Raw genomic sequence first — 24,260 nt, 5'->3', positions numbered from 1 at the left:
TTTTATTTTTTTTATTTATAAGAACTTATGTGAAATAAAACAAAAGTGCTAATAATCATGGAATAGCCATAAATTGACTAAATTGCATCAAAAAAATATTTTTAGAAATCTTTATATTTTCAAAAATACATTGAAAAATAATATTTGTTCAAGAATTTTCAAGCAGGATATGCTACTCCCTATGATTGTGAATGGACTTAGTCTGACCTTAAAAATACATTAAAAAAACAAGATGTGAGTGACTGTCATGATGAAATAGAAAGGGTCTAATTAACCATAATCATCATTTTAGGTCTAATGACTATATTTCAAATGTGAGAATGGAATCATTCTGCTCAAGTTTCAAGTCTAAAATCATTATCTTAATTTATAATAGTTTTTAACCATTAATAATAAATATAGATAGACCAATTTAAACAAATTCTAAACATGTAAGTAAAATAAATATATTTTATTATTAAAAATAAAGGCGAAACAACTTATTTTAGGTATAATATATAGAGCAATTATGTTTTTTTATTACACAACCAACATCTTATCTAAAATCTTTGATAGACTAGTGGAGATTTTTTAGTTTCTATAAAACTAATTTATGGTTTTAATAACATTGCCTAAATATCTCCTGCAACAAGACTTGTGGTCAAATGTATACTCAGTACCAAACTCGATTACCTGAGAAAACCAACCTAACACAAACCTTTCTAACCCTACTTGATTGTTATATTTAAACATAAATAGATATAAAAAAAAAACAAAATCCACATTTTCGAAAACCACTATATATAATTAACTTTGCAGCAAAAAAAATAAAATAAAAAAGTATGTTTAAATCATCGCACAAGAATATAAGCATGCCCAATATTGTGAGCATTAGTTTCCCGATGCTTCACAATGTAGACTCTTTAAACTGATGGATTATTTTTCGATAAAAGATTAATTACTTGCTTGAAAACTACACCCAAGGACTCCACGGAGAAATTTCAGAGCATCTGCAGCAGTTTTGCGTCTTCTATATCATGATTAATTTTTATTTTATTTTTTATTTATATGACATGGTCAAAGAGCACTTGAATAGATAATGATTTACAACCATTTCTCAATGCAAATCGTGTATTAATTTATAACGAATGCACATGGCCATCAATTTACAGACATGATATATATATATATATATATATATATATATATATATATATATATATATAAACCTCAAAATAATACTATAAGCAAATGCATTGAATTTGAAATGATATGATGATGGCTTAAAAACCAAATAACAATGTTTATTTCTGCTTCAACCATCTTGTGGGAATTTATGTTTCTTCTTCCAGTTACATGGATTTGATAAGTTAACCGAATTGATTTAAATTATTTATTTTTAATTATTTTTTAAAACTTTAATATTAGATTGATTAAGAATTAAATATCATAATTTGTTTCATTTACTTTATATAGAGTTATCATAATTTCATGAACCGGATTGTAGATTTGATATATTAATCAACTAGAAAAAATATTATTTTTAATTCAAATTATATTTTTACTCACCATCTAAATTATTTTTTTTTTTTTGATATTCAAGTCGATCAAATTACATCTCATTAACTCTTATATAATTTTTTTTACTAGAAAGAACATTAATACAGCATATATGTTTTTTTTTTCAGAAAAAAATTGAGTGTTGACCCGTTGCGTGGTGCCGCCAACAATCAACAATCTAGCGAGATCCTAAAAATTAAGAAAACAGAGATTCAAAAAAATAAAAAAATGAAGGATGGGTGATAAACAAAAGCTTTGAAAAGACTTCCCATGCTTCTGATTTACATTAATTAAAGGATGATCTCTACGAAATCCAAATGAAAGATAAAAGAAAAGCTGTACTCGAAAATCAAGGCCTATCCTTCCTTCCCAGACGCATCTCTCCATAAAGTCGTCGTCTTCTTCCCCAAGGGACAAAAACATGATGACTGCCTTAAGACCTCCCTCCCTCCCTCCCCATATTTCTTTGTATCCACTTGCGTCCGGTATTTATGAGCTGCAAGACAAGAGGAAAGTAAAAGGAAGGAGAAAGCAAATAATCATAAGCTCATTCAAGTGAAGTAGTGATGATGCTATTGTAATTTGCACAACAGCATAATGCAATTTGTACCATTGATTACAAATTAGGGAATGCATATGGTTAATGAGTTCAAAAATTAACTAGAAATAAATAAAATATCAAAATATTAAATTTTATTTTTTAAAAATAAAAATATTATTTAAATATAATTTTAAAAAACAATTACTACCGCAGCTACGAGCCAAAGCCAAAGCCCAGTAAACATAAAGCAGCTCAGTGAACCATGGAGGAAAATATGAAACAAAAGGTATCCTTCCCTCATCAGATACAAGAAAGGGCATGCACTGATGTCTTCAAGGAAAGATTACAATACAAATGTCAAGATCATGGATGGAATTAGCACACCAAATTCCCATAAAATCTTTCGAGCTACCTCCTTTTTGTCTCTTACTAATAAAACATGATTACTGCAAAAATCCTTCGATAATACATCCGAAAGAAAATGACAGAACAAGTCAACACTATGCTGCTGACCTAGATCTGAGCCCATTTTCAAGTTGTGCACCAATTTATTTTTTTATTTAAAAAAAAAAAAACAAAAGAGAAACAAAGAGATTAAAAATTAAAATAAATTACTATATGATAGTAATTCAAGGTGCTATTTATATTCGATGAAGGCAATGTATCCCTGACTGTGAAAAAACATTTCTTTCAACTAACCTTTTGCTCAAGATCGTATTTTTGGCTTTCTACTGCCTTCAAACTGCATTACCCTATTTGTGAAAGGGTTCCAGTACCCCAGATTACTAAGGAACCCATCCATAAATGCAGAAAAGACTATTTCTCAGACAAACACGCGCACAGGCATAAACAGCAAACGAAGAACTAAACACATAAATAAAAGAAGTGAAGAAACCATACCTAGATAGAAAAATTACCTTAAGAAACTAGCAAGAAAGGTACAGAGTCTTGCAAGAACTTCAACAAGATGGACCAGCATTACTTCTACCCTCCTCACTTTCAGATTTTGGATGCTGAAGGAGTTGTTGCGGTTGCTGTTGCTGTGATTGTGGCTGAAGCAAAAGCTCTGGCTGAAGCTGATTGGATTGGGGCTCTCCTTGTGGTTGAATCTGAAAAGTGTTGTCAAAAGTTCCTAGAGCCAAAGAAGGTGACATAGCAGCAGCAGGATTGACATGGTTAAACCCAGTAGCAGCAACTGAGTTAGCTGGATCAAATCCACCATTAAACCTCACAATTTCATGCTGTCGCTGGGCCTGTGTATGATGCTGATGTTGTTGCTCGTAAGCCCTTAACATCTCTTGCTCTCTCGCAGCCACCACAGCAGCCAGTTGTTGAGCCTCGTATATTTGCTGAGGATGCGCATGATGGTGTTGATGAGTATCCGCACGCATCCCCATTTGTCCAACAGAAGGAATACCCATCATTGGCATCCCATTGTGTTGCATCACAGTTGAAGAAGAAGGATTACCCAAATGTTGTGGCTGCATCAACATAGGTAGCATTGCTTGACCCTCGACATAATTAACCAATTCTTTCTTAGCACTATAAAGATCATTCTGGAGTTGCTTTAGTCTTTGTTGAAGAATAGAAATTAGACCCACACAGCCATAAACCGGATCACGGAGCCGTTCCTCAGCTTCATAGGCAAGCGAATTCACAGCATCTTCACGTTGCGCAGCATTGAGCTCATTGAGAAGTTTAGCAACATTACTAGCACCAAATACCTTGTGTACACTTGCGAATTTCTTAGGCTGGTCTGGTGGAAAATAAGGAGCAAACACACACTCTTGTGTGCATTTTCGCCTCAAGAACTTGCATGCTGCACATGGAGAGTTCGAAGACGACATCTTTACCTTTCCTTAACAACTACAACCAAAACCCATTAAATAAAGCAAGTTGAAATCACTAGGTAACAAGGGAAAAGGTTTTATTAAGGCACGGAAATCTGATATTCACGAAGATAAAGGTTAAGTGATTCAGAGAAGCTTCGTTTACCAATATAAGGAAAATAAACAATAAATATTTCTCATTTATTTGGGTAAATGATGAATAAAAAACGATATAGATAATGAAACAGTAACTTACAATGAAAGAAAGATAAACTCTACCGAAGAAGATAAGAAAAGGAAAATGAATCATCTGTTAACTGATGGGCTAATAATATTTCACCAGGCCTAGCTATAGAGAGAGACAGGAAGAGAGTACTGAAACAGAAAGCAGTGATTTAATTACTACGGGGTGTAATTAATTTACCAAATGAAAAAAAGAAAAAAAGAGAGCCATAGCCAATGAGTATCCTTAAAAATGATTTCTTTCAATAAGTCTTGGATTTGGGTGTCTTTCATACTTCATTGACACCTTGAAATGCAAGAAACCATAAGGTGTAAGGATCCTTCAAGATCTCCATTGTATTTTTCTTCCTCAAAAGAGATGAACAAAAAAAAAAAAACTTTCTTGTTCTTCTTCTCTCAAAACTAAATCAAAGAAATCTTTTAATCTTCATATCCAAAGAGATATCAGGATTTTATTATCTCAAATAAACAACAATCCAAAAATTAATAAAACACTAAAAACAAAAAACCTTTGAATAAGAACAAAAGACCACCTAAGTTTACCTTCGATAATGCTAAGAAAGATACGTGTTTTCAAAGATCAATCACTCTCCTTGTGTGTCTTCAAAAGGTCCATGATAAACCTGCAATGAAAACGCTGACCTTCTTGAAGGACATAAAAAATGACACTGTTTCTTAAAAAAAACTGTATTAAGAATGGTGGAGAGAGAGAGAGACAGAGACCATTTCGCGAGAGAGAGAGAGAGAGTATGAAAGATTTCAGGAGTAGGTTACCAAAAAGAGATAACTATCGATCCGATCTTTGAGTTTCAAAATCCCAACAGACAAGAAAGAGAAGAATGTGGGAAAAATAATGCAAACTGTTCTTTTACATAAAGAGAGAGGTATTATGAAAATTAAAAAGAAAAAAACAGAGGTGATAAAGGGTGAGATGAGGCGAGGGGTTATAGCTTGGAAAGAGTCACCTTCAGATGTCTGTCATTCAAATTTTAGAGAAGTTGAAGAGATCAAAGCTGTCTGATCAAAATTTGGACTGTGTGTTCGTGCGTGAGGGTCAGAGGTCCTCGAGCAAAAATTAAATTATATTTCAGACTTACCTCCATGTCCCGTTTCTGTTTGCCTATACTCCCAAATTTTCCTTCTTTTTGACAGATTAGAGCTTCATTCTTTTGTTTTAATGCCTTTGGTGTCAAGACTTGAGACTTTGAGAGCTTACCTAATTAACCATCTTTCAAGCACACCTTGTGTATTTTCTTCTTTTTGGTAAAATTGGGTAGCTAATTAAAACATACAAGATTTTGTCAATTTAAATCAAATTAATCATATCCTAATATGTTTATTTGAATGGACATTGTTAAACCCTCGCACATAAATATTGGTTAATTTGATTAGTTTTATTTAAATGAATCAGACTCGATCATAAAAAAAAAAAAAAAAAAAAGGCAGATCTATACATGAAATAATTTATGGAAATGCGTGTGTTCAAATTGTGATTATTTTATTGTATAGAAATTAGATCTCGCTTGAATCTTAAAATACATACCATGCTAAGTTACTGTTTGATGGATTTGTTTGCCATTGTAACATCCTAAGTTGTCTCTGTTGTTTTTAGGACCATGAAAAGTGCAAGCTATCTAATCTGTTGTCCCCTTCGAATCCTGATGTGATAGTTGGATTTTTTTGTTAATTAGGTCATTATATGAAATAATATTTTCATTAAGATCATCGAGGCAGGCTTCATGATATTCATCTAACTTTTTTATTCCGCATCTTGCTAATCACTGTATATTAAACAAGAAATCTATAACAGCTCCATCTTTTCATGTTGATCTCCTCACAGGTTATCATGGATTCGCACATTGACTTGCTTTGTTTTCCTATCCTCCGATTTTTTTTCTGCATATGTTTTTTCTTCAATTTAATTCCTTAATCACAAAAATAATTTTTCATAATACCAACGAAAAACTCTATCGGTATTTAAACACTAATTTTGTTGGGAAAATATTTAGTGATGGGATCACAAACGGTAACTAGTCATTGAAAAACTTATCATCGATAATTTATATTTTGTCGGTCATTTCAACAATAATATAATCATCGATAGAGTTACAAACAAAAAAAGCGCAACAAAAAAAAATTACCAATATCATTTCATTGGTAATTATATCGCTATGTATAGCATATCATCGATAAAAAAGACCGTTTGTAATTCCATCAGTGATTGAATTCATGTTACCGATGGAATTAACTCTTCGATGATGTGAGTATTGACAATGGCAATTCCTATAATTTTTTTGAACTCTCATGACCTTTTCGAGAGACTTAGTTTGTCGATAATTTCATTTGTAATTGTCAGTGGCAAGTTCCTGTAATTTTTTTTAACTCTCTAGAACTTTTCAAGGGACTTATTTTATCGGTCATTCCTTCTGTTATTCAAATTTCATTGGTAGTTCTATCGATATTGTATTTAATATTTTAAAAAAATTAAAATAAACATAACATAAATAAATAAATTAAAAGAAATAAAACTAAAATAAAAAACCGAATATATGTTATTAATTTAAGAAATATCAGTTTGAATACAATTTATCTAAAGGGCAAAAATTGTAGGAGGACAAGGTGGAGGTGGTGGGTCTTTGTCAGGATCAGGTGGACGACAAGAGAGACCACTTGTACCACCAAGATTTGACAATAGTTCCTCGTACAATCGCTTAAGTGCGATCGCTTAAGTGTGATTGTCTTGGACCTAAGTTAGGTTGTCTCAGCACTAAGCCAGGTCCCTTGAACTTCAACTTGTTCGTACAATCGCCTAGACGACCAGATATTTAGAGCTTGAACCTGATTCCGAGGAACCAACAGTCGATACACTATGGCCCATTCATATATCCTTTGTCGTAGTATTTAAGATATCATAAATCTGATTTCTATCGAGTCTATCGGATGATCTAGCATCCAACCACAAATCTAGATTGAGCTCTAAATAGGTTAAAGGATCATCCTCGTATCTCTCCTACAATCGGGTGTTATATGTTTTCTAAAAAGAAAAGGAAACTTGTGAACAAACTTAAAAAAAACAATAACTTAAGAAAAAATTATTGAAAGCCAACTCACCATAAAACTTTTAAGCTCGGTTATCTATGAGTTGTTGCACCCATTCCCGATAGTCCTCATTTCGCATGTTGTTGCACCCCTTCCCGATAGTCCTCATTTCGCATGTAAGTTTTTACAAAAAGCTTCATTGATCTTAGATCGCATCCAAGAATCACAGACTGCAAAAATAAAGTTATTATTAGTTAAACATATTCATATAAAACAACAATTTAAAAATATCTATGTAATAAAACATAATATTACCATCTGCTTCGCATGTAAAACAAACAGAATGGATTCGCTGGTGTACTTGGTAATTGAACCATGAATCTCCATGTTCCAATTCTTCACGCTGGATTGCAACTGCCACACAAAACACTTAAACATCTCGTACTAGATATAAGCTTCTTGGATAGACTCCGAGATGTGTGGAGATCTGAAATCTCTCCACACGACAACGTATTCCCAACCTGGAAGAACCTTTTTTTTTTTTGCATATTTCTTTGCTTTTTTTTGCGCCTCATACCATAAATCACGTAACGTATATGGTAGAAACAAATTATCAGTTAAGATAATGAAAAATAAAACTTGAACATCTAAATAAAAAATTATAACATTTTGAATTTAATCTTATCTAATAACATTGTGATTCTTCAACACCCTCCTAACAACAATGTTGTCAGCCTCCTCCCAATAAAACTTTTCTTTACACGTTAATTTTATAGAATAATTAGTTCTTTAAAATAAAATAAAAAACTAATCGAATTAAAATAATAAAAATAATTGTTAATGTGTATACTAATCTTGAACTTTCCTAACTAAGCATTAATCATAGGTTTCCTTTTAGGATTTTTAAAAACCCGACTCCACTAAAACAAAGACACTTCCATCAACAATGTTATCGTGTGAGCAACCTCTAAATTTGTAAACCTGGAATTCCAATCATGCATTGAAATTAAGTATTCAAGAATTATCCATTGTTGTTTATTTTTTAATCGTGCAAGAAAGGAAAACAAACCTACATGTTGTGGTTAGGATTATACTAAGCAATATACTTTCCAGGATCATGATAAGAAGGCACACCCCCTTTCTAAGGCATAATAAATACTCTTTTACATTCATAAATCTATTATAGCTACAAATCTATTAATATCACATAATCTAGACTTATAATGGAATTCTTTCCAACACAATCAAGTCATCCTCCCCTTATAAGATTCCAGCAAAATAGGTGTCACCTTCCTTTCCCCGAGCTTTAGTTCTTTGGAGAATTATCCTTTCAACTTTGATTTTAATATTTGAATGTTCTATATTATATGTCGCTTATAATCATGTCTTTATATTAGTTTACATCAATAAGATAATGGATTCTCATGAACACTAAAAAAACTGTATTTTCAACTTTAATTATTTTTTTTTCTCATTTACTTAATGTGTTTTTCTATCTTTCATTTTTATTGAATAAAACACTATTTATTACAACGACTACATTAAAATCCCTTCAACTTATGGATGAAAAGTCCTATAAAATAACCAAAAAATAACATATGCAATATCATAAGTAAAGGAGCTAAGTGTTTTAACAAACTTGTTCCTAATCATTTTAATAAACTATTCTAAACAAGTTTTATTTCATGATTTCACAATAAAATAAAAAAGGGAAGAGCAGAGACTTGCTTGGAATGAATACATGGAAGATGGCATTGAGAATGCAATGAGAGTTGAAGAAAAGTGAAAGGGAAGATAAAGAAAAGAAGTTGGTAGAAAGTGAAGAAAGGAAGAACACTAAGACAAGAGAGGAGAAGATAAAGAAAACATTGAAGAATAGAAATAAAAGACAAATAAAATAGAGATTCTGGTTTTTTAATTGGAGCTTCTTAGCTATGAAATTACCGATGGACAATTAAATATATATTAATTTTTACTCTCCATCAGTAATTTTGTTGGTATTTAAAACTTAAAAATCTCAATAAAACATGAATTTTTACAAAACCCGCCAAAATTCTCCGATGAAATTTTGTTCTATCGGTAATTCCATCGATGAAATGTAATTGTCAGTGGCGAGGTCATGTAATTTTGTTCCATCTCTTTAGAACTTTCTGAGAGACTTAGTCCGTCGATGATTTTGTTTGTAATTGTCAGTTGCAAGGTCATGTAATCTTTTTCTAACTCTCTAGAACTTTCTAATGGACTTAGTTCATGGGTGATTATGTCTGTAATTATTAGTGGCAATGTCATGTAATTTTTTTCAACTTTCTAGAACTTCTTGAGGAACTTAATTCCTCGATGACTCCATTGGTATTTTGTAGTTATTAGTAATTTCATTGATATAAAACAACTTTTTTTCCAAAGTGTTTTGCATTCCCTATTTATCCAACCTGTAAATATAGTAAAATCACAACATAGTAACACCATTTCTATTTATAATAATAAAATCATACAAAAAAAATGTTTCATCAATGTTAACAACAATTCATTGTAAAGGAACAACTAGAAAGATTACATTAAAATCAATTTAATTACACATTGATGTCTTACAATTTCATCAGAATTCTCTTTTTCTTCTTCTTCAATTTTATCATCGTAATATCCATCATAATCTTTTTTATTGAATTGATGCTCGTTGATATCATCATCTTCATCGACTTCTGTATGTCCGTTGGTTCTCAATATATCATTTAACTCCCCAATATCAACATTCTCAACAACATGAAAATTTAAATTTTCTTCTAAGTCGGCAGATAGAGCAACTTGATATGCATCAATTAACTCATCAATTTGAAAAACTCATTTCCCGCAGTTACTTCATCGTTACCATCCTAAATAACTTGGACATGACTTCTAAGTATGGTTTTCACTACAGATAATCAATCAATCCTAGAACGATCATTTTTAAAAGAAGAAGTGTATATGTAATAAACTTGTTGGTATTGCTTGGAAAAAACAAATGCATCATCAACATTATGAAGTCTAGCCTTTGTATTAATTTCGATCAAACTATAACGAGGAACTACTATGATTCCTCTATTGGTGGTATCATATCAATAGCATTTGAATAAAAAAAAATTGTTAAGCTCATTATGATATTGCAGCTTAATCACCTATTCTAACTTTGCATAATAATTAATTTCAAACTAATTAAAAGTTGAGTTATTTAACACAAACTCTATTATTATAGATCTTTCTACAATGACTATACTCTTTAATATGAAAGATATATCCATTAACGAAGTACTTGACTTTTTTTTCAGGACCAAACCATATTTTAGATATTATTTAATTAAATATCATTCAAGTTTTATTTTGCTTTTGAAGAAGAGTATAAAATATTTTTTTTGATATTAGCAATTTTTTTTTATTTCTAGTCATTATTTCTTGAAAAACCTTTTCAAGTTATTTTTTTGATAGCATATATTTTTATTATTATATACAAAAAACACTACGGAGGGTAATTGAGCGAAGCTAGTGTTGAAATATAGTATTTGAATTTCGATTAATTTAAAAAATAATTATAAAAAATGTTATCAAAAGGGTAACATGCCATTTTATTTTAGCGATTTGAAATCTAGTTCACATCGTCTCTCGATTTGATCATTAGTGCTCCTCCATATGCTTAATTAAATATGACTAACTAATCTCTAAATTAGCGTTCAGTTTATTACGAAACAAAAGATGTTGAGATAGTGGGTATATATTTTCTTGTACATTTTATTTTAAAAGCAAAAAAATTCACTTCAAATGTGTTTTAAAATTTTATTTATTTTATATTTTTTTTAACTAAACACATTTATATATTTTCTACATCTATTCTTTCTATCCTAAAACACTAACAAAACATAACCTAATATCTATCACCATAACTTAAAAACAAACACATGCCAAATTTATTTAATAGAGTTTGTATTCAAATAGGAAACTTAATCATGTTTTTATTGTAGAAAATAATAATTTAGAATCTCAATCTAGCTAAGTTGTTTCCTTTTATTTTTTAATTTTATAAAAGAATAAACAGAGGTATCTAAATTGTATACAAACTCAATTAAAAAAGTATTTTTTATTTTTAATTAAAAAATGTTTTCTAAATAGATTTTGCTCACCCAAACATTTTTTTTAATTTAAGAAAATAAAAATATTATTTTAATGGAGTTTGTATACAAATAGGAAACTTAATTATGTTTTTTAGTGTAGAAAAGAATAAACATATCTCTTTAATTTAAAAATAACAAAATATATTTTTAATAGGATTTGTATATAAATAGGACAAGTAATTAGTTAATAAAACAATTATTTTATCTATTTTTAAGCAGCTATCTATCAAAAAAGATTTTCAAAAATTTTTATTTATCAAGATATCTGATTTACTTACAGCATTTTATTCCAAATTGTTATTCATAATTATTAATTAACCTACAAAGTTAAGGAATTCTATTGGAATTTAAATTTAAATTGACAACAACTACCCCTATTTGAATTTTAAATTTACCACAACTAATGATTTGTTTTAATAATTATTATAATTATTAATAAATCAATAAGTTAAAGAATCATATTGAAATTTAAATGGATTATTATTGAAACTAAAATGACATTACATTTAAAAAAAACTATATATCTTTTTAAATTTTTTGTAGTTTCCTTATTAACCAACAACACAATCTATCAGTGCAATCCATTTAGATTTTCTATTTAAAAAAAAAAAATTGAAGGTGTGCTAGTAAATTGTTTTTGGTATTTAAAAAAAATATTCGAATTACACGGCTACATCAATCAACAGAAGTCGCTAGAATACTATATATATCACACAAATGAGTTAGATTACACTACATCATGCTATACTACAAGTTTGATTAATTTTTTTGTGAAAATTAAAAAAAAATCCAACGTTATTAACATGTTTTCTAATAAAAAAATATACATACGTACAGTGTACTAACCCTATCAAAATATAAATCAGGCAAAACAGAGTATTCTGAAAAAATTTGCAGCAGCAACTAATACTATTATTGCCTGAGTTTTCAACCTATGTTCATATGGATATACAATTGTATTTATAGAAGAAGTCTTACCTTAGAGATTTTAACCCAATAGGCTTTGGATGCTAGGCTAGTATTACATATAGATACAGTATAACTTAAACCTTACTGTGCTTTTTCTTAATACATTCCAACTTAAACTTCTCTTGGCTTTCCTTGATACATTCCCGCAAGTTGAATGGGGTGAAGAAACCACATTCAACGTGGACCCAAGATAAGAGGAGCGAGCTGGCGATAATACCTTAGTAAGAATTTCTGCAAGTTCATCATCAAAAGATATAAATCAAACTTGTAGTTACTTTTGAGTAATCATATTACAAACAAAATGATAGTAAATTTCAATATGTCTCATTCTTGTATGGAAAACTAGATTAGTTGTCGACCTAAGTTATCACACCATAAAAAAAAGAACTTCTATGATGTAAATTCAGGTATAAATATAGATATTTGTTTTCGACTATTGATTTATTATTTGAATCAGTTATGTTTAATTAGGGCTTTGACCTATAATGTCTCAAGAAAACAAAATTTTCAGATTAAAACAACATTGATGCAAACTATAAATGTTTTTTCTATATATGGGATGGTTTTGGGTTGAAACACATGAAAAATTAGTTTGTTCATATTATATGAGAAATAATAAAGTCTTTACCTTAACGAATAGTGGTAAAACTTATTTTTTTTATTCACACCGGAGGTTCTTGCCATGTCATCATCAATGCAAAAACAACATAAAAAACTTCTCAAAAGGTAAAGTTGACAAGGATGTTGCATCGCCAATACTATAGGATGACGAATTGTATGATGTAGTTTCGCAATATAAGAGCATTGTATTTGGTTTTCATTCTGATAAACAAAAATTTTGTGGTTTTGGTGTGACTCATAATTGGATAAAACGCAATATATTTTGAAATCTTTCTTAATAAAAAACTAATATCATCTGTCATAATTTAGATATTATATATAACGAAAAGAATATATTTGATAATATTTTTAACATGATCATGAACATAAAAGTGAAGAATAAAAGATAATATAAAAACTAGAATAGATCTTACGACCTTTGGAATCTGGAGTTCATTAAACATGCTTTGTCAATTGAAAAAAAAAAAGTATCAATCGAAAAATAGAAAGTGTCCTAGCTACTTAATACCTTGATATATTTTAAAACTTGAAATATATATGGACAACAACTAAAGTTGAATGGCCAATAATTGACAAGACTCTTAACGAAGAGTATTAATCACCACATGATTTTGAAATTTGTTAGTTCTTTTTTCAAATTATTAGTCTTTTTCCCCTCCATTTGTCTCATGCGTGGAGACCCATTAAGTCAACAAGGCCTTCTTCTTTGAAACACAAGGTCGCATGGACCAATAACTAGTTGCAAGCACTCCAGGGTCCCAAGCAAAAGGAAAGGGAAAATATTGGCATTTTCCTTAAGCAAAAGGACAGGTTCACGAAGTAAAAGAGTTCATTTTCAGAAACTCATTTTAGGGCTTCCTTCTCTTTAGATGGTCCTTCTCATAGTCTCTTAAAAGAATGACTTTTTGTAGCAAAACCGCGTATGGCGTTCCGTGTGGCAGCTCTTGTGAAGAGAAATTGCATGGAATATAAGTCTTCGACTAAATTATTTGCAACGTTATAGTTAGTATTTAAAGTTTAAAATTGAGCAATGGTGTCCTTAAGCTATCAAATTTAATCTATTTAATGTCCCATAAAAATCTATCAATAGACTATTTTTATGTAAGTCTTTTGCATGTTTCATAACATTTTTCACTGACAAAACTCGATCACACAACAATATATTTGAGAAAGTTATATAAAAAATTACAAAAAAAAAGATATTTTATTCTCATTCAATATTCATGATCAAATTATTTTAAGAATTATAAATAATAGGGTAATGTATAAATTATTCATAAAACATTAATTGTTAATATCATAATTAAAAAAAAAACCTTAATTTTCTTGAAGACAATGGCATCATTGGATAATCCTTAAATATTATTTTAATAAATTTATTTAGAGTTTTGTTAAAAAAATTACAAAAAGGGAAAAAATAAACCACTCAAAAAATTCTAGGTCAAAACTTTGGAACCTAAAAAATCAATTATTAACTTGTTTTTACCTGAAAATATACCAAAAACATCTTGAAAACCTTAATAAACTCATTTAAAATCCTATAATCACTCAAAAAAACAAAATCTAAATGAATCAAAAACATCTTTATAGATCTTAATCTACTTTTTATTACAAGTTCAAAGAAAAACAAGATCTTCATTGAACCCCTCAAAGAAGAATCCATTGATACAAATATCAGCTTTTTGTGGTTGGAATGTAGTCAAATGAAGTTTAGGACTAAAAAAATCTCAATCTAGCTAAGTTATTTCCTTTTATTTTTTTCATTTTATAAAAGAATAAACAGAGGTTTCTAAATTTTATACAAACTCAATTAAAAAACTATTTTTTATTTTTAATTAAAAAATGTTTTCTTTTATACAAACTCAATTAAAAAACTATTTTTATGAAAATTTAAAAAATCTAAGAATATAGCTAAATAAAAACTTTCACTCTTCTTGCCTTTTTCCAGCGACTTTTTCTCTTCACTCTCAAATTTCAAGAATTAAATTGTAAAACAAATAAAGTTTAGGACAGAAAAAGTAGAAGATATTATAAAATCTATAAAAATAAAAATAAACAATAGCCAATGATATATATAAATATTTTTTCTCCGCAATAAGCAAGTAATAAAAGATAAACTTCTAATAAAACAACTTAATAAACAAAAGTATTGAAATTATGCAAGATATATATAAACACTTTTGTATGATTAAGTTCAATAAGATAAATTTTTAAAACATGCATCATGATACCAAAATAATATGTTTATGCAAGTCTAACATAAAACATGAACAACCAACAAGAATGCGAAAACATGTATAATCTCAAAAGAATCTTTAAAAAGATTAGTTTCTAAAAGGTATTTGGCATGCACCAAAGTATACTATTGTTTTTCCAACAAAATAAGATTTATAACACACACACACACACAAAAACACACACACACATATATATATATATATATATATATATATATATATATATCACTTTAGATCTTTTTAACATGCATCAAGCTAATATGATTTTGTTTAAACAAAATAAATAAATAAAGCATATCACTTAAGATAGCAAAAAAATCACATATATTACTAAATAAATAACATGCAAGATAAAGTTTTAAGATTGTAGTCCAAAAAATTAGCATAGATTATTTAGTTTATCATCAAAAAGGCATGTTAAACAAAAGTTATCCAAGAAAAAACTAGAGTTCATACAAGTTTAAGACTATAAGCATGTAAGAACATGACACGTGATTAACATGTTATCAACATAAATAAAACAATATAAAAATGCTAGCATGCATACTAAGCATATATTAAATTTGCAATTAGTATCAAAATAAAGTCCTAGCATACATACTAATTATATAATATATCTAAGTTTAAAATAAAATAAAAGATATTTACTTCTTGAAACACTTTAAATTAATAAAGTTTTTATTAATATCAAGGATGAATCTTACTCCTCTCTTGGTGCAAAGAATGTTTGCAATAAGTCTCACAAGATTCCAACGACATCACGTTAGTTTATATGCACTTCTAAATAAAGTCTTAAAACCAAAGTAAAAAAGACTCAATTATCTCTCAACAAAGTGAACTTCAGCTCTAGATTTGAAAGAAAAACCAAATCATAAAAAAAGAAGGAAAACATTAAAAATAAGGTGATGAAGAATGTGTAAAATCTAGAGAGAAAAAACTTATTAGAAACTCTTCTTTCACCACCCCTTTTTAAAGTAGATTTTGAAAGTTAAAAACTTAAAGAATTAATTCCGATTGAAAAAAAAATATTTTTAGCCATTATTATCAATTTTTAATTAGCCACCATAAATTAATAATTAAACCTCAATAATTTGGCTATAAATCTAAATTTTTAAGTTGAAAAAATTATATAGTTTTACAAAAAAATATTTCTAGAAGAGACTGTTCATGTTTTAACATTTATGTGCTAGACTAGACAAAACATGGCCTGAGAAAAATAATTCTTTTTTTTTTTAAGAATTATAAACCCAAGCTCAAGACCATAATTATAATAGGTTGGTAAAAAAAAATAATCTTTTGTGATCAAAAACATTATTTTACAATAAACTCAAACTTAGACTCAGTCCAAGCATGAGCCGAGTCAACGCACATGTGTGGGGGTTTAATCCTAAATTTTAATTTTCTTAAAACATCTCCCATCTATAAGATTAGGTGTCATTAGGGTTTAATTTTAACTTCTCAACTTCTTATTTTATAAACACTAAGAAAGTTTTTTTTATCTTATATAGGATAAAGTTCTTTGTGAGGTTTTAGGTTTTACCAAAACATTCTAAAAAATAGTTCTTTGAGATTAATTTTTTATCTATCCATAATTTATTTAAAACATGTTAATGTTTTATATTAAAGATTAAATTCTAAGAATGCCTTAACCTTAAAAGTGAGTAAACTCTACTTTTTATTTAAAACATTATTTTATATATTTAAAAAAAACACTTAAATAATTGGTATCATTCTTCCTAACACTAACTTTAAAGAAAAGCTACGTTTTGTTATATTATTATTATTATTATTATTATTATTATTATTATTATTAAAAAAGAAGAAGTTAGAAAATACAGCGCCCCCTTCAACCTTTTTGCAATATTCATATTCTTTGCATCTTAATTTGAAGCTAGTATATGCATTAGTGACCGCGGTACTGACTGAATAACCAGAGCATGCAAGGCTTGTCATTGGCCTCTACTCTTCGTGGAACCTTCCAGATCGTATGATTCAAGAAACTTCGCTTTCCGGATCCATATTCCAAAATGGCAGCCAAAATTGATCATTATAGACCTTCTGGGAAACGACTTTTAGACGTGGGAACTCAAATCTCCACGTAAGCATCACGACCAATTCCTTATCCGATACCCGAGTCTTTTTTTTTAAAAAAAAAAAAAAAGCATGTGACCTTCTTCTTGAAGGCAGGTCCACCGTCCACGTTTCTTGTCGGAAAGATGTTGCTTGAATGCGGTGCGCTCAGTTCCTGACCATCTTCACATATTATTGGCTGAAGGGATCGATCAATGAGGAAAAAAGGATCGAATAAAGGAATAAATCGATGTGTGAAAAGACAGACACCACGACCACGTAGAAAAAGAAGATTAAGAGCCCATGTTTACAACAGCAAAGGTGGAAAATAAGCCATGGGAGAAGATAATATATAGTATTCTTTAATTAGTTGTTCATCATTTCACCTCACATGGTTTCCGGTATTGGGATTGCAAATTAAAAAAAAATCTTGAATTCCTTTTTCTGGTGACTAGATGAGAATAATCCAAGCAGTGTCGTGAGAATCATTGATGTCGTTGATCATTGAGACTCTATCACAACCAGATTTTAACGGATGGCCAATATATATATAAAAAAAAACTCGACGGATAATTATAAAATCATGGAATATTTTCAAAAAAACAAAGACGGTGGTAGACCGAAACTAGTTTAATAAGGGAATAATGTGAAATTAAAGTGAGTTATCAAATGTTTAGCATTAAAGAAAAATAAAATAAAATAAAAAAACACTATAATGGGATCAAAGAGACAATATGTTAGTAAAAATAATGATGTGATATATACATGGGTAACAATTAACAGAACCTTAAATATAATAATTTTTTATAATTTCATAATCATCTATGTTAAAAATCATAATTATAAATATTGTACTACTTTTAATTTCATTAATAACGCAAAAGGCTCTTTCCTATAATTACACTTGTTAATTATCTTATAATCCAACTTTCAAGTATAATTAATTCAAGCAAGCTTTATACACACACTCTCTCATTAAAGGTTTATTATGACAATAGAGATGGGCAGAAGAGTATGAAAATAAAATAAAAAATGATAATTGATACTTGAAATTAAAAAAAATAATAATAAAGTCATGATTTAGGTGGGTCTTAAAATTGAGTAATTAATTGATTAATTTAGTATGCAAAGAGAGTATTAAGGACTATTGTAGAGGCTTAGGCATGGGAGGGCTACAATAATCAACGGATACACTGGAAAACCGATAGGAGTGGGATCCACTCATCGTCATCATGAGAGCTCGGTTTTCGGATGGTTGCAAACCTACCAGAGCTTTGACAACGACGGGTAGCTCGAAGTAATATTTTCTTGTAAAGGGAATCCTGTCTATAAATGCCCATTCTTACCGCACTTCATCCATGCAAGCATAGATTTGGTATCATAGAGTAGAGGAGAAGCAACATGGATTCAAGCTAGCTGCGAAATGGAATCCAGCAAGAGGGTCTCAAAGAGAGAGTCTGGTATAATGTATTTATCATTTTTTAGCTGTTCTTACATGTTTTTGTTTTTTAATCTCTAACATGCACAGTATCATTCCTTAGACTTGCAAACAGAAAGCAGAATTTTGCCGAGGCACGAGAAAGGGATAGAAGCTGGAGATGGTGGAGATTAGCGAGTGACCTAAACGCACAAGAAAAGGACAGAAGGAAGTCAGGGAAAAATATCGAAGGAGTAAGAAAAGAATGAGAGTATTAAAGAGAGAAAACTAATCTAATCTCCCACTCTTAGGTTCATCATCAAGATTAGAGGAAGCTAAAAGAGGGAGATTACATTAGTTTTCTCTCTTTAATTACTCTCAACTCCTTTCTTATTTTTTCGGATTTTTCCCTCACTTCTTTTTGTCCTTCTCTTATGCGTTTTTGTCCCTCGCTAATCTCCACCATCTCAGCTTCTACCCCTTTCTAGCTCCTTTTGTTTGCGAACTTTAAGAGATGATACATGCTTGAGATTCAAGGCAACAACAACAACATGCAAAATAAATAATATAGTAGTATATAAGATAGATGCCAGACTCGCCCTTTGAGCTGATCTAGCTGGATTCCTTTGGTACTATATAATTAGACAACATACAAGGGAAGGCGAATCAGAGGAATTGGTGTTTCAACTTTACAAGAACTTAGATACATAATGGGCTCTGTGAAGCAACTGTGAAAGCAGGAACCAAGCCCAAGAAACGCAAACCTTTAACCCACAAAATCTGAAATTCTCAAATCCTCAGCAGCTTTGGAACAGATTCAAGCCATTTTCAACTGTCACGTCTTTTTTTGGCCTCGCCACTTTCCCTCTGTTCAACTTTAGAGTTGAAAAGTTGATTTTGTGGTGCCTGGTGTCTTCAAAGGAGAGCAGGCCCTCGGTCTTAAGACAGGCAACTTTGCTTTTTCCCTTTTTCTGTTGTATTAATTAAAGTTTGTGGGTTTTATGGTAAAGTTTATGAATTTCTTTAAATAGCTTTGAGTCTGGTATGATGATTTTGTTTGCAGGGGATGGCAGATCTGTAATGTTTTTTTTATTTTTATTTTTGCTGCTGCTTAAAAGCCCCAACTTTTTAAGTCCTCAAGGTGAAGGCGTGAAGCATCTTCTGTGGTAAGGATGAGAAAATGCAGGATTGTGCCGACGGATTTGGAGAGGCAGAGAGAGCCTGCAGAGGATAGATAGCCCATGGATGGCAAGAAAATGATCTCTCTATCTGTATGATTAGTAAAACTTTTCAAGGAGGAGAATTAGAAGACCACATCTGTTGTTTTTGCTTGATTATGGCTCAGGGTTGCCTCACCTTAGATTCCTAAACTAGATGCAGACCTACCTAATTCTTTCCAGCATTATCAGAAATGTCAGGTAGACCTGTTGGCCCAAAATTACAAGGCCATCAGCATTTCTTAGCTTTGTTGGGTAGTTGCAAGGAAAGATGTGTCGGTAATTGATTACTGCAAAATTGACCATTCTGTAGATCTGATTACTACAAATAGACATTGGTAGTCCATTTCCTATATTAATCTGCTCTCATCTCAGCATTAAACAAGATCTGATCTGGTCCATTAATTGGTTTGGCAGACAAGTTCAGCGATAAATCTTGCTATCTGCATGCCTTTTGTGGAAGCTATTCTCTACTGCAGTCTATGCACACCCCTGTGTATCGTGATAACCTCAAATCCTTTGTGATTGTACAGTAACACCGAAAACCCAGATTTTATCCTTGTACAAAAACCAACTAATGGTTGAGATTTCCTGTATGCATAAAGGGGGCTTTTCTCTCTTGAAAACAACACCACTGAGTCATAAAGGTTTACAGATCATTCTGAACCACATCCCACAAAAACCAATGGGCTTTATGAACCCAAAAAAAAAGAGCCACCTTCAAGTCTTCAATAATCCAAATGCTTTCATTGCATTAACAAATATAATATTAATATGGATAAATCGGCATCAAACAATTTCTTAAGAATGCATTGTTTACATGGGGTTTTTTTTTTTTAATGTATGGTATCAGCATGGTTGAAACTATATTTTATCTTAATCATAATTTTAAAAATATAAAGTTAATTATCACATACTCTAACTTTATATAAGATTTACTAACAACTCTCTTGAAATATTAGTTCAGAAAAAGCTACAATTTATAACTTCTATTAAACTTATTTTTTCATATTGCAACCGGAAAAATTATTACAATGTCAAATCATACCTAGTCTCTATGTTCAAAGTTTTGCTAGAAAATACCCTTGTTATTAAAAAAAAACACATTACATATGTTATACAATAAATTAGTCATAGAGGTAATTTAGGTCAAAAAAATAAGAAAGATTAAATAATTGCTTGGACTTAATAAGTGTTTTCATACTAAAATAAAGTCTAGGCCATATGGAAACTAGGACAAACTTGGTTATGGACTAAACCGGATGGATTTTGAAGTTTGGATTAAGAAAAAACAGAATATAGAAAAGGCAAAATTCAATCTTGTAAAAGAAACTGACTAAAACAAGTGAAGTTAGGCAATTTTAGTCTATCCTTGAAATAAGAAGTAATGGAGAGAGCGAGTCGTTAACATATAGTTATCAATAACATTACCTAAGTAAATTGAGGTTGGAAGAAGAGAACAACTCAAAAAAAAAAAACAGTTGCTCTGCAATTAAACTAAATCTTTAGGATCTTCAAAACTTGTTTATCAGTAAACTTATAATCTAATAAATGATCAGTAGGCATATAACTTTTAGATAAATAGTTCATAGGCTGATTATTTTAAGGCAATAATATATACGCTTGCAATTTCCATTGTAATCCAATAAGCTTGCAGTTTTCATTACCAAAAAATATATCAAATCATGTTATCTTGTCAAGGAATTCATTTGCATATTTGTAATCAATTGAAGAATCATCCAATAAATATAAGTTATTCAATCCTAAGTTGTTAAGTTATCTTTTGCATTCAAAATATCCAGGCTATTTGATTACTCTAGAAGTTTTAATTTGCTTCCTACATATAAAATTATCACAAATTTTTAAATTTATATTTAAGAGACATCGTTACAATTCTGGAACTACAAGTCTAGAATTATATGAATAATGTATATAGTTCAGATTGTTAACATCAAATTTAATATCTAACTTTAAAATTTAAAGTCTTCTTGATTGAGACAATCATAAAAAAATATAAAAAAAATTGGCAGCCATAATGAGAGTGTCATTTTTTCTTTTTGAAACCACCTAAAAAATCAAAACTACCAGAAAACATAGAGGAAAGAAAAGAATTGGTAGATGTTCTTGTTAAAGAAAAAGACAGAAAATCAAACCTTAAAAAGGCAATAATAGAAAATGAAAAGGGATAATGTATGTTCATGAGTGTAGAAGAGAGATATATACTATTTATATAAAGGGTGAAAAAAGCTAATAAAATACTTGAAGAAAGATATTGACTTCTTTCTAAACAAAAAAAATAAGGAAAAGCATAAACTAAAGATGAAAATGATTGAAGATCATTATAATAGGATTGTGGCAATGAATGAGAGATCTACTCATGTCATTCTAGAGTTAAACATTAGAGAGGGATGGAATAGTAAGAGAAGTCTAGAACACAAAGTAGGGAAATTGCAAAACTTAAATAAAGAATCTTATAAAGGAATGATCATAGCATGAAAAGATGTCAATTCAAAACTGGATGCCAAAATAAGAAAAGAAAATGATGAAGTAATTTCTTATTTTAGTCCTACTATAATAGAAACAATGAATAAAAATTTCAAATAAGTGGTCAATGCAGTCAAGAATCACTTAGATAAAAAAATAAGAGAAGTGTACCAAACTTTAGGAAACCTAATTCCAAACAAAATAAGAAGGAATGATGTTGGCCAAAACAGTACAATATAAAGAACAACCATTTGTTTAAACCTAGAAAGATCCAATAAAAGCCTTTATTGATAGAGGAAATTAGTAGTTCAAATATCAAATTTGCTAATTATGAGAGTTCACTACCAAGGAATTTGGATGAAAGAATAACCCCAAATAGCTTAGAAATACATTCTAGAGATAGTAGAACAAGCTTACAAACTAAGAGTTCAACAAATCCATAGGCCAATATATAGAAGATCATATCAAGATTATATAGATAGAATGTATCCATACCTTAAAAATTTTAAATTCTTAGACTTTATATTGTTTAATGGAAAAGAAACTATATTTGTCATATAACATATAGCAAGATTTATCTGCTAATGTAAAGAAGCATCCAATTCTAACTTCTTAAAATCAAGATTATGCCCAAACTTATTAATTGGGAATGCCTTTACCTAGTATATAAATCTACCACCAATTTTAGTTCAGAATTGAAATCACATACATATTGTATTCCAAGTTCATTTCTTTAAGACAGAACCAAAGTTTGTGTTGACTGATTTAGTTAAATTAAAACAGTATCCAAGAAAATCTATAAAATAGTATTTAGATAGATTTATGAAAGCAAGAGGGAAATGTTGGCTAAGATTCCAGAAAAAGAATTTATCATGATTGCTCAACAATGCTTAGAGTTGGAACTAAGAAAGAAATTTAAGGGAACAAAATTTAATGATATATATGAATTGGGAATAAGAGCCTCAAGATATGAAAATTTATTGAAAGAAGAAATAAAAAGAAAAGTACTAATTCTGGAACCTATTATCAAGAAATATTGGATATAGATGTGGATGTAGCATAATTCATCTATAGAGAACTTATAACTTGTGAAGTACTAACTAAAAATAATGTTAGAACTTTAAAGTCTTTAAGATCAAATGAGAAAAGACATTACTCATTTAATATTTATTAAAACAAATCAAAACAAACAGAAGAAGAAGAAGAATAAGTGAGAGAGAAGGAAAATAACATAAAATAAGTGGTTGTCATGAGGAAATTTTATTTTTAGTTAAAAGGATTTTGTTTAAGAGAAGAGAGAGATAAAAAAAAAACTAGAGTTTTCTTTAATATATATATTAGTTGTTAGTGCTTAATTAGCAATGAAGCCAACTTATGTTACTAAGCTTTATCATATATTATATTCAAATTTGATTCAATACTTTTATTTATATGCACCCATTGTCTTAAAATAGCTTTTATTAGAACAACCGAACCATTCATTGTTTAGAATATTATTTATTGACTCACAAATACATCGTGGACTCAACTGTTGACAAACTTAGCGCACTATATGTGTATTAATTCTTCAATCTTCTGTGTTTCACTATTTTATGCCATCCTCCCTTTTTAAATGTGATGTTGACCTATTTCTTTTTTATTTTTTGACTTTCATCATGGTTGTATTGAATGCATTAGCTGCTACTCAACTCCGTAGGTGTCTTAGTGGGGTTGCACTCACATTAGCTTGTGTTATATAGGTGGCCCATACTTCGATACAAGTCTTATTAATTCTTTTTTACTTTAAAAAAATAATGTATAAGTGTTGTTAACGAGTTTTAAAGCAAAACAAATTTTATGACTTGAGTTATAGACTTTTCCATTTCTAATATGATGGTTTAATTTAATTATATGATAATAATAAATAAATAAAAAG

The 24,260-nt window shown here is 29.6% G+C and overlaps 1 protein-coding gene across 8 annotated transcripts; it reads right to left on the bottom strand.

Annotated features, from left to right (window-relative positions):
* Positions 1-1,779: 1,779 nt before the first annotated feature.
* LOC133693888 (LOB domain-containing protein 36-like) lies at positions 1,780-5,455 on the bottom strand. Of its 8 annotated transcripts, XM_062115259.1 has the most exons (5): positions 5,250-5,455; positions 4,696-4,775; positions 4,166-4,284; positions 2,998-3,946; positions 1,780-2,035 (listed from the first exon to the last, which is right to left on the bottom strand). In XM_062115259.1, exon 4 carries the CDS (start codon positions 3,925-3,927, stop codon positions 3,040-3,042), a length of 888 nt encoding a protein of 295 aa, XP_061971243.1. In that variant the 5' UTR covers positions 3,928-3,946; positions 4,166-4,284; positions 4,696-4,775; positions 5,250-5,455; the 3' UTR covers positions 1,780-2,035; positions 2,998-3,039. The 8 variants fall into 8 exon arrangements, 7 of the variants coding, with proteins under 7 accessions (XP_061971243.1, XP_061971241.1, XP_061971235.1 ...); XM_062115257.1 differs by having other exon boundaries at positions 4,166-4,775; XM_062115251.1 differs by lacking the exon at positions 4,166-4,284 and having other exon boundaries at positions 5,250-5,454.
* Positions 5,456-24,260: the final 18,805 nt, after the last annotated feature.

The sequence above is a fragment of the Populus nigra genome, chromosome 5 (genome assembly GCF_951802175.1).
Source record: "Populus nigra chromosome 5, ddPopNigr1.1, whole genome shotgun sequence".
NCBI classification, from domain to species: Eukaryota; Viridiplantae; Streptophyta; class Magnoliopsida; order Malpighiales; family Salicaceae; genus Populus; species Populus nigra.
This window is presented reverse-complemented; position numbering and strand designations above follow the sequence as displayed.